The sequence below is a fragment of the Terrapene carolina genome, unplaced genomic scaffold (genome assembly GCF_002925995.2).
Source record: "Terrapene carolina triunguis isolate 2854851 unplaced genomic scaffold, T_m_triunguis-2.0 Scaffold51, whole genome shotgun sequence".
In the NCBI taxonomy this organism is placed as follows: Eukaryota; Metazoa; Chordata; order Testudines; family Emydidae; genus Terrapene; species Terrapene triunguis.
In genome coordinates, this window is record NW_020664402.1 from 2,338,890 (window position 1) to 2,350,887 (window position 11,998).

The 11,998-nt window shown below is 50.7% G+C and overlaps 1 protein-coding gene across 1 annotated transcript in view; it reads left to right on the forward strand.

Moving 5' to 3' along the window:
* The window catches only part of LOC113407691 (serine/threonine-protein kinase 10-like), a 42,719-nt gene that overhangs the window by 18,461 nt on the left and 12,260 nt on the right, over positions 1–11,998 (forward strand). The window contains exons 9-12 of the mRNA XM_029912646.1: positions 268–2,580; positions 8,789–8,919; positions 9,839–9,962; positions 11,515–11,694. Of these exons, the coding sequence (XP_029768506.1) occupies positions 268–2,580; positions 8,789–8,919; positions 9,839–9,962; positions 11,515–11,694 (2,748 nt within the window). The remainder of the gene's footprint in view (positions 1–267; positions 2,581–8,788; positions 8,920–9,838; positions 9,963–11,514; positions 11,695–11,998) is intronic.

An 11,998-nucleotide genomic window follows, 5' to 3' on the forward strand; every position in this document is an offset into this window, starting at 1 on the left:
TTCCATAGGCTGCGCTGCATGGACAGTGCTCAGGCGTTTCCTGCCTCCCTGCCTGGCCATTCTGGATCAGGTGACGCTCTGAGCCAGGTCCTTGGTGGTGTCAGCTGGAACAGCTCCATTGATTTCATTGGCACCAGCTGGGGATCTGCCCCCAGGGCTCCTCCGGGTTAGACAAGGGTGGGTTTCATAAGGTCGCCGTTTAGATTTGGGTGTTCGACAAGAGGCTGCAGCTATCGCTAAACCTTTCTCCTCCTCTTGATCCAACAGCCACACCATGACCACAAAGGCTCCTTCTACAAGGCCTCCACCAGCAGCCACCACGAGCAGGAAACACCGCCCCAGCCCAGTCAGAGCCTGGACGGGAGGGAAGTGCAATCAGGAGCGGGCAGGGAGATGGACATGATGGCTCAGCCAGCCAGCCAGCCTGTCCTGCCAGCAGAGGAGAGCAAACGGGAAGAGCAAACGGGGTCGCCAAAGAATCAGACGGGGAGCCCTCTCCCTGCTGGCCAGCCTGAGCTCCAAGGACCTGGGGTCAACACCAGTGTCCAGGGGGACTCCGTCCCCTATGGTCCCCAGATGAGGGCAAAAAAAACATCCGACTTCCTGAAACAAATGAGGCGAAAGTCCGCGCCCATGTTTGCGGCTTCCCGGGAGCTGCGCGGCTCCATGAGGCTCCCCTCCCGGAGGCCCTCCGACGTCCTGAAGCTGATGAGACGCAAGTCGTTCTTTGGTGGATTGAAGTCACAAGAAAATGCCAGGGAACAAGGTGGGATCAATGGAGAGCCAGTGACGCAAACAGCCAGTGGGAAAGATCAGGGCGAGGAGCAGTTACCTTCATGTCCTGAGCCTCAGTCATGTGTGGGGCTGCCAGGCACGCTGGAGGAGACAGCGCCAGATCCCTTCCGAGCAGCAGCACTCGAACCAGAAGCAGAGAACGACTTTAAAGGGAACCATGAAAAGGAGACCAGCCCTCTAGAGAGCCCAGCCCAAGCAAGAGAACTTTGTACTGGGCCAAATCATTTAGCACCATCTAAAGATCCAACGGAAGGGCAAGAGGTGGAAACAGAAGAAGTAGAAACTGCTGATGATCAGGCCAAGCCTGTATTGGAAGAAACTCAGGCAGATTTTGAACTCCCTGACTCAAACATAACAGACAGAGTTCCCTCCACAGAAGCAGAAAGTCAACAGGCAGCTGTGGGCCTGGAGGACAGAACCCAGACATGCCCCACTTTGCTCTCAGTGAGTAACATGGAAAACCTATCAAATAGCGATTCTACCAGTAATTTATTGGCTCTGCAGGAATGCACAGGAGCAACTAAGTGGGACTTGTCTGAAGGCTCAGCTGGGATGGGAGAAGGGCAGACCGTGGATGAGACTCCTCCCTCCAGTTCCAGGAAATGGAGGATTCAGGGTGAAAGGACAGAGGAAATACGAAGTCTAGCCAAGAAACATTACCTGGATTGTGCATCTGTGAGCAGCCCTCTTGCAAACCTGGATGTGAGCGAGGGTACACGACTATTAGCAGCTCTAGACCTTTGTCAGACTAGTACTAAAGTTCTGAGCATCAAAGAATCCTTGAGACAGCTCCAGCCCAAAGGTGCTGGAGTGTGTCTAGATAAGGAAGTGAGAGGGGTTAGATTACAGACTGAAAATTACTCAAATGCAGCAGAAGCACAAGAAGGTGGAAGCCCAGAGACTTCTGGGGAGCTAGCAGAGCAGACACACTGTGAAACTGGGAATGAAAGACTCCCCAAGGAATTAGAGCAGAGTGGTGAGAATTGGCAGCAGGCAGAAACCTTCTCAGCGAAGAATGAAGCAGAAGGAGACATGGAGAACGCAGATGAAAACACAAAGGTGGGATCAGCAACCCTAGAAGAGCTGTGTTGTATGGGAGAGATTGCAGTGACTGAGAATGGAGAGAACAATACAGCGGTCGCTAGCTCTGCTAAGGAGACAGTGGTTCCAGCCAACGAGGAAACAGGGAAGAATGAGGAAGAAACTATAGACAACAATATAAGGGGTCATTTAAATGAAGATCAACATTCAGGGGTGGACACCTCCCCCAAGGAGATCATGGAGCCAGCGCATGAGGAGTCAGAAGGAGATATTGTAAACAAGATTGTAGAGGAGCATTTAAAGGGAGACCAAAATTCAGTGGTGGACACATCCAGTCCGGAGATACTGGTACCAGCAAGAGAGGAAGCCCAGGAAGGCAGCATAGAAAATATAACACTCGGTCATTTGAATTTAGAGGATCAAAACCCAGTGGTGGATACCTCCCCCAAGGAGAACCTAGTGCCAGCTCAGGCACACACAGGGGAGAAAGTGGAAGACACTGCAGACAGCCCTAGGGGTGACCCGTTAAATGTTGTTGAGGACAAAGACCATGAAGCTAGGGGAGATGGAAATGGTAGAGAAACAGAGAAGGAAGAGAGACACCCACCCAGAGAAGGTCTGGCAGAGGCTGTTCTGTGTCCAGAAGGGGCCTTGCGGGATGGAACTGGAAGAGAAGAGAGAAGTGCCCCCCTGGGGAACGGAGCAGGGCTAGAGCCCCAGGGGGAACCTATTGGGCACCCAAAGGTAAGGAAGAGCGTGAGCTTTGCTGAGGCACCCCTGGGATGCCCCGCCTCCCTGAAACAGGCAGCTAATGGAGGAGCAATGAGAGATGGAAAAGATCCCAGTGGTGAGGGAGATTCGACCTTAAACGATGGTTTAATACACAATCAAGAAGAGACGCCGACTTCACCAGGCAATACAGAGTCTGACACAGACCACCACTTTCCTTCGGCAAGGCTGCAGACCCCACGCTGCGCGCAAGACATCACACAGGTAGGCTGGCACGACACGTGAGACTAGAATGCTTTGAATGGGGGGTGAGATGCCAGGGTCTGGGGCGTGGGGCCTTTCGTCTCTAGGGCTTTCTCTGGGCCTGGCTGGGAGGCTCTTAGTCCTGTAGCCATACCTAAAAAACCCTCCTACCCACCTGGCCCCACACAGACCGGCTCCCTGGAATGGAGAATAACTGATCTGACTGAATCCTGGAGGGAGGTCCCTTTAGATCAGGGCTGAGGCAGAGCCATGGGGAAAGGGGAAGATACTTTTGTTGCCAGGCCTACAAACAGGACTTCATCTTTCCCGGCTCTCCCCCTGACAACTCTGAGGAGCGCCAACTCCATTTTGAGCCCCGAGGCTGTATACAATCCATGCTTTATGGATGGGCCGTGCGGCTGGTGCAGGCAGGCAGTGCAGAATGGACCAGGAGCATAGTGCTGTATGGTTTGTCTCACATTCATGGTTAACTGCTACTTTGTCTGGAGAATGTAACAAACCAGAGAAACCACAGACTGTTTCAAGCAGAAACAGATTAAACTGCTAGCACCGAATCCTGCCGCCTTTTTCTCTGTCTGTGCTCTGTGGGACAGATCCTCAGCTGCTGTCGTGCGATGAAGGGCCAAGGACAATTTACACCGGCTGAGGATCTGTTCCAGCATCTGTGGTTGGCTTCACTTGGGGCTTTGCCTGAGCAAGGGCTGAGCATGGACTTGGGGAATTAGCCCAGTGACCAGTGACCCAGTTGGAGTGAGGCCCTCCAGATCTGGTCCATAAGAAAATGACAATTATGCAAATACATTATCCAGGGAACTGGTGTGTTGGGGTCTCTGGTGCCAGGCTCTGCACTGGTGGTTTGTCATGGTAGCTGTTAATATACAGCTGTTCCTCACCCCGTGCCAGCTGTGAGGAACAAGGCCTGCTCAGAGCAGGATAGTCTCACTAAGGTTTGGTCCAGGTTCCCTTTTCCTGTGCCAGAAGATGTCAGTTCCACCCTTTCTGGGCAGAGGTCCTGTCCTGATGCCCATTTTCTAGGCCCTTCTGAAAATAGTCAGCAACATCCACACACGTGCCGATTGCTCTGTTTGCCAACCAGACACTTTAACTGATCTCCCCGCTACAATTCGTTGCTCCTTGCTTTCATGCTTGGTCCTATTCAGAGTGAATAGGCAAACCTTCCGGAGGGCCAAACCCTGACGTCCTTACAGAGCAGGAGTAGGAGCGGAGGCTATCACAGCTACAGAGGCAGCAGTAGTAGTGACCCAAGAAATGGAAGAGACAATGAAGATGACTGGATGGGGAAGCTGCGGGATGTACATTATCCTGGAGCAGGTACCAGAAAAGAGCTTTGTTTGTGTGAAGTGCTGCTGATAGATGGGATGGAAGAGAAGATCCAAGGTTTGGAGATGCAGGTAGAAACTATGGTTGAATTTTCAAAGGGGATTTGAATGGATGAAGAAGGGAAGGCAAGAGGAAGGAGGCTGAAGGGAAAACTCAAGACTTGGAGATGCAAGCTGGACTGGAGAACTGTGAGGGTAAAAGGGCCAGTGGAAGCATGTGACTATGAGAACAAGCCGAGGAAACAACTGGTGAGTGAAGGAGAAATAGAGCTGAGGAAGAGGTTTGCTGAGTTGGAAAGTGAAGGGGCATGGCAGAGAGGGTGAGAGGGCCAGGAAGAAGAGAAGAGCAGCTAGTCTTACAAGAAGAGGGGAAAAGTCAATGGAGATAGCTGGATTTCTGAGCCCCAGGAGAACAGAGGATGATTTGCAGAACATTGCAAGTGAGAACAAAGGACAAAAGGCAGCCTGAAAGAACAGAAGGCTGGAGAATCTCACCAACACCAGGAAGAGGAAGGTCTATTCAATTGGGGACTCCCTACTAAGAAGAACAGACAGGCCTGTCACCAGAGTTGATCCAGAGAACAGAAGGGTGCACTGTCTGACAGGAGCTAAGATACAGGATGTGGACCTGAGGCCAAAGAGGATCCTAATGTGAACAGGAAAGAATCCACTGACTGTCCTTCATGTGGGAACAAATGACACAGACACTTAAGGAAATGGAGGCTTAGGTGATCTTCAGTGGGATTGTACCTGTCCCCAGAAGAGGAGAGTGAAGGTGAGACAAGATGTTGATCAACAGATGCTCAGACATCTGGAGGGCTTTGGGATGTTTGACTGCTGGGAGGCATTCACTGACAGAGGACTGTTCTCCTGGGATGGACTCCACCTGAGTAGGGAGGAAAATAGACTTCTGGGATGGAGGTTGACACAACTGATTAAAAGAGCTTTAAACTAGGAATTTGGGGGAGATGGTTGGGAGATGCTCATGTAATCTCAACACCTGATTCTAATATTGAGCGGGAGGAAAATCAAGTAAGAGGATACAGCAATGGAGAAAGGAACAACAGAGGGCAAGAGAGTGGACATCAAGAGGAAAGACAGTGTTGATATCAATGGCACTAAATCTGGTAGGTGATATTGGCGATGATCTGGTGAGGAATTTGGACGAAGCTGAGCAGAAACAACTCAGATAACTGTACACCAATGCAAGGAGCCTGTGTAACAAAATGGAGGAAGTCGAGCTACTGGTGCAGGAAGATTAAACCAGACGTGAGCGGGATAACAGAAACATGGTGGGATAGTAGTCATGAGTGGAGCACAGGTATTGAAGGGTACCTGCTATTCAGGAAAGACAGAAATAAAGGTAGAGGCGGTGGAGTAGCATTGTATATTAATGACAAGGTAGACTATAAAGAAATTAGAAGTGATGAAATGGATAAAACAGAATCTGTTTAGGTAAAAACACTTTGGGGAAAAGAGGTACCAGAGGCTCCACTGGGATAATGCTTGGGGTATGCTACAGACTGCCAGGATCCAATCTGGATATGGATAGAAATCGCTTTTATTTTTAATGAAATACATACTACTGGGAATTGTGTGATTATGGGAGACTTTAACTTCCCAGATATAGATTGGAGGAGAAGTGCTGCTAATAACAGTAGGGCCTAGGTTTTCCTGGATGTGACAGCTGACAGATTCTTCACCCAATAATCACCGAACCTACAAGAGGCGATGCCATTTTAAATTTGATATTGGTGAGTAGTGAGGACCTCACTGAAGAGTTGGTTGTAGGGGACAACCTTGGTTAGAGTGATCATGAGCAAATTCAGTTTAAACTAAATGGCAGGATAAACACAAATCGATCTGCAACTAGGGGCCTTGATTTCCAAAGGGCAAATTTGAAAACATGAAGGGAATTAGTTAGAGAAGCGGGCTGGACTGAAGAACTCAAGGATCTGAATGTGGAGGAGGCGTGGAATTACTTTAAGTCCAAGTTGCAGAAGCTATCTGAAGCCTGCATCCCAAGCAAGGGGAAACAATTCGCAGCGAAGGGTTACAGACCAAGCTGGCTGAACAAGCATCTCAAACAGGCGATTGAGAGAAAGCAGAGAGCCTACAAGGAATGGAAGAAAGGATGGATCAGCAAGGAAAGCTACCGCTCAGAGGTCAGAAACTGTAGGGGTGAAGTGAGAACTGCCAAGAGCCAAGCAGAGTTGGACCTAGCAAAGGGAATTAAAACCAATAGTGAAAGGTTCTATAGCCATATAAATAAAAAGAAAACAAGGAAAGAAGAAGTGGGACCGCTAAGCACTGAGGATGGGGTGGAGATTAAAGATAATCTAGGCCGGGACACAAGACCTACACAAATACTTTGCCTCAGTTTTTAATAAGGATAATGAGGATCTTAGGGGTAGTGGCAGGGTAGCTAATGGAAATGAGGATATGGAAGTAGAAATTACCACATGCAAGGTAGAAGTCAAACTCAAACAGCTTAACAGGATCAAATTGGGGGTCCCGGATAATCTCCATCCAAGAATATTAAAGGAACCAGCACATGAAATTGCAAGCCCAATAGCAAGGATTTTTAATGAACCTGTAGACTCGGGAGGTCGTACTCTATGACTGGAGAATGGCTAATATAGTGCCTATTTTTAAGAAAGGGGGGGAAAGTATTCCAGAAAACTATAAACCTGTTAGTTTGACCTCAGTTGCCTGCAAGGTCTTAGAACAAATTTTGAAAGAGAAAGCAAGTAGTTAAGGACACAAGGGTAAATGGTAATTGGGATAAAATACAACATGGTTTTACAAAAGGTAGAGAGTTCCAGACCAACCTGATCTCCTTCTTTTGAGATAGTAACTGATTTTTTAGCCAAAGGAAATGCAGTAGATCTAATCTGTCTGGATTTCAGTAAGGCATGTGATACAGTTCCACATGGGAAATTATTAGTTAAATTGGAGAAGATGGGGATTAATACAAGAGCTGAAAGGTGGGTAAGGAACTGTTTAAAGGGGAGACTACAGTGGGTCATGCTGAAAGGTGAACTGTCAGGCTTGAGGGAGGTTCCTCAGGGATTGGTCTTGAGGCCAATCTTATTTAACATTTTCATTCATGAATTTAGCACAAAAAGTGGGAGTGTGCTAATAAAATTTGTGGCTGACACAAAGTTGGGAGGTATTGCCAATCCAGAAGAGGACCGGAATATCATACAAGAAGATCTGGATGATCAAGAAAACTGACGTAATAGAAATGGATGAAATTTAATAGTGCACAGTGAAAGGGCCATGCACTTAGGGACTAACAACAAGAATTTTTGCTATAAACTGGGGACGTATCAGTTGGAAGTGACAGAAGAGAAAGACCTGGGCCTATTGGTCGATCACAGGATGACTATGAGTCGCCAATGTGATGTGGTTATGAGAGAGACTAATTCAATCCTAGGTTGCATCAGGTGAGGTATTTCCTGTAGAGACAGGGAAGTGTTAGTACTGTTATACAAGGCACTGGTGAGACCTCATCTGGAATATCGTGTGCAATTCTGGTCTCCCATGTTTAAGAAAGATGAATTCAAACTGGAACAGGTACAGAGAAGGGCTACTAGGATGATCTGAGGAACGAAAAACCTATCTTATGAGAGGGGACTCAAAGAGCTTGGTTTGTTCAGCCTAACCAAATGTAGGCTGAGGGATAAATACATCCGAGGGATAAATACCAGTGCGGGAGAGGTGTTATTTAAGTTAAGGGCCAATGTTGGCACAAGAACAAATGGCTATAAAGTGGCCATCAACAAGTTTAGGCTTGAAATTAGATGAAGGTTTCTAACCATCAGAGGAGTGAAGTTCTGGAACAGCAGTTCTGGGGAGCAGTGCGGGGCAAAAAACCTAACTGGCTTCAAGACTGAGCTTGATAAGTGTATGGAGGGGATGGGATGGTGTTACTGCCTACAATGGCATGTAGCCAATCTGCAACATTTAGCAGCAAATATCTCCAAAGGCTGGAGATGGGACACTAAATGAGGAGGCTCTGAGTTACTACAGAGAATTCTTTTCCAGGTATCTGCTGGGTTGATCTTGCCCACATGTTCAGGGTCTAACTGGTCGCAATATTTGGGGTCAGTAAGGAATTTTCCTTCAAGTCAGATTGGCAGAGACCCTGGAGTTTTTTCACCTTCCTCTGCAGCGTGGAGCACTGGTCACTTGCAGGTTTAAACTAGTGTAAATGGTGAATTCTCTGTACCTTGAAGCCTGTAAAGTGTGATTTGAGGACGTCAGTAACTCAGCCAGAGGTGAGGGGTCTATTACAGGGGTGGGCGGGCGAGGTTCTGTGGCCTGTGACGTGCAGGAGGTCAGACTAGACTAGATGATCACGATGGCCCCTTCTGGCCTTAAAGTCTATGAATCTGAGTTTTTACTCAGTCCTTGCTCAGGCTGTGATTTGGCTTCGCTGGGAGTTCCCCTGAGTAAGAACAGAGCATCTCCCTGGTCTGAGTGATACATAAGCAAGTGGAATTATGTGGTGGAGGTTCAAGCTGCCTCCACATCAGCTGTTTTGTTGGGTTTGTCTCTTTGAATGAGTGGATTCTAGGCTTGTTGTGAACATAACCCCCTGTTTCTGGTCTCAGGAGGCTGTCTCCCTAAGAAGAACAGTGAAGAAAACCAGGAAGTTTGTTGTGGATGGGAAGGAGGTCAGCGTGACAACCTCAAAGACCATCAGTGAGGTGGATACAAAGGGCGAGAAGATGCGCTCGGCTCGGTAAGGGGCACTTGGCCGACTGGGAGGGGATATAGCCGAATGATGACAGCAGGGGCTCTCAGGGTGAGGGCTGAGAGCATCCTGCCCTTCCCATATTGTTAAATAGGAGATGGGAAGGGAAAGTCATGATGCAGAAAAGGGAACATCACCTGGCAGGGTGAGAAGCACGGGGGTTAGAGCATGAGAGGGGAGGGTTAGATTCTGCTCACAGCTCTGCCACTGACTGGCTGAGCAAGTCACCTTCTGTTTTAGAGCGCCCCCATCTGGCAACAGTGTGTGCTGGTGTGTGGTCTCAGAGGGATGTCTGCAGACAGTGTGTGCTGGCATGTGGGAGGCTGCCTGCAGACAGCGCGCGTTGGGTCTGGGAGGGACGTCTCTGTACAAATGTTGGACATTGTTGTTGTGGGCAGTAGCTCATCTTAAGTAAAGGAGAGTGTGTGCAGGAACGTTTCTAATCCCCATGCATGTTCGCAGTTATTGCATCCCAGTTACTGAGGACGCTGGTGTTACTCCAGGAATGAATTTGGCCTAAAGGTTTCAAACCTTTTTCTATAGCCACATTTACACTCAGGGTGGCAGCTGCCCTGCCAATCTGCGGCTCCAGTGGGAAGAGGCAGGAAACCGTCCAAACATAGGGGATTTCTATATCTGCACAGGGCTAGATTCTCTAGTGGCGCCACTCCATTGAAGTCAGTGGAGTTTGCAAACTTGTGGTAAAACTCAAGAGCAGGCTTCCCTGTGAAATTGTCAGTGTGGCTAGAGCCAGAGCTGGGCCAGTCTCACCTCAGGAGACAAATAAAAAACCGTTTGGGGTCGAGTTTGGTTCTGAAAATGGCTGAAGTTTCAGGAGGTTGCTTATTGCTTGCCAATGCATCTCCCCACCATTGCCCTGTCTGGGGGTCTGTCTCCCGGTCGCCAGGCGCCAGGAGCTGCATGAACTCCGCCTTCTCCAGAAGGAAGAGCAGCGAGCCCAGAGCCAGCTGGAGCAGAAGCTCCATCAGCAGCGGGAGCAGATGTTCCGCCACATTGAGCAGGAAATGACGGTAACCATCTTAGCGGCTGTCAGCCGGGCCCTGCGAGTGGCGCTGCCAGGCTGGACAGGCCCACGGCCCCTGGGGCAGGGTGCGACTGCTCTCATCTCCATGGCGTAGTCGTATGCCGTTCAGAACTTGGGGAGCTTGGGGCACTTGGGGGAGGGATAGCGCAGTGGTTTGAGCATTGGCCTGCTAAACCCAGGGTTGAGAGTTCAATTCTTGAGGGGGCCATTTAGGGATCTGGGGCAAAATCCGTCTGGGGATTGGTCCTGCTTTGAGCAGGGGTTGGGACTAGATGACCTCCTGAGGTCCCTTCCAACCCTGATAGTCTACAATTCTATGAACTGAAAATCATCACAGGTCTCAATCCCTCCTATTCCCAGCTCCCAATCCAGCACCGCTCCAGATGGGACATGCTTAGGGTGACCATATTTCCTAAAGGGAAAACAGGACAGTGCATGGGGCTAGCCCAAGGTCCCCTCCCCCTGGTGCAGGGCTAGCCTGAGCTGCTCACCCAAGCCTCCCTCCCCATGCGGGGCTGGTGTCGCTGCTCACCTGAGTCCCTGGCCCGAGCCCTGCCCCCCTTCCCTGCACTGCTCACTCGAGCCCTGCTTGTCCCCCACCTGAGCTCTGCCTTCCCGCTGTGCGGGGCTGGCATCACCCTTCCTCTGCACCCCACTTTTTTGATGAAGGTGGGTATTTGTCCTGTTTGCTCTTGTTTGATCCAGTTGGCAAGAGCAAACGTGACAAATGCCCCCTTTTGCCACAAACGTCGGGCTGGCCAGCACAGGGCTTAAAAAAGGGACTGTCCTGGCCAAAACGGGACGTATGATCACCCTAGACATGCTTCGTGACAGCTGCCTGAGGCCTAGGCCCCAGCTTTCAAAGCCGTCCGGGGTTGGAGGGGCCTTCATTTCTCGGTGTCTGGCTTGAGATGCCCTGAATCTGATTTCCAGAAGGGCTGAGGGTCACTGAAGTCCTTTGGCGCTGCAGGCACTCAGCCCACCTGCAAATCAGGATCCCAGCAGTGTCCCAAGCTGGGCACACAAATCAGTGGCCACGTCTGAGAATGTGAGCCGTGGCTGGTGCTGTCTGTTGTTTGTTCACATGCTGTCACTGATTGGGGGCTTGTTTCCACATCTCCAGACACTTCCTAGGTCACGTCCCGTGTTCTGTGGCTGTAAGCAGCCAGGACTGGGGCTCCTAGGCACTGTGGTGAGACAAATAAACCATCATTTTCAGTGGGCTCTGCCCACATCCGCCCTTCCCGAGCTCCCGGCGCAGGGCCTGTGCTCTGCACAGAGCTCAGCATCCCGCTGGAGACGTGCACTGGCTCGTGTCCCCCGTGTTGGGTGGCTGCACTTCCCAGCGCCTCGAGGGACACCCAGTGCGGCAGGAGCCCAGAGGTGTGGAGCCAGGCGCTTGCCTAGGAACTGCAATCCCTGCAGTTCAGAGAGGCCGACGCTGTCTGGGGCTCGGCCCCTCTTGTGTCCCCCGATATTATTTGATTCGGTGAGTGGGAGGAACACGCATGTAAGCTCCCTGCTCTGCACACGCACAGAGTAAGAAGCAGTATTATGACCATGAGGTGGAGAGCCTGGAGCGGCACCATCGGCAGGCCCGGGAGCGCCAGGAGCACGAGTTCACCACCAGGCTACGCGATGAGGCCAAGCGGCTGAAAGCCCTGCAGGAGAAGGACTATGGCAAGAAGCTGTCGGCCTTCAGGGGCAACAGGCGAGAGGTACCCCACGCGCGGAGACCCAGACCACAGAACCTACTGCCCCCGTGCCAGTGGGACCTTGATCTCCCCCCCACCCCTCGCCAACGGGAACTAGGGATCCTCCCCTCCCCTCCCCCGAGCCAATGGGAACTAGGGATCCTCCCCTCCCCTGAGCCAATGGGAACTAGGGATCCTCCCCCTCCCCTGAGCCAATGGGAACTAGGGATCCTCCCCTCCTCCAAGCCAATGGGCACTAGGGATCCTCCCCCTCCCCTGAACCAATGGGAACTAGGGATCCTCCCCTCCTCCAAGCCAATGGGAACTA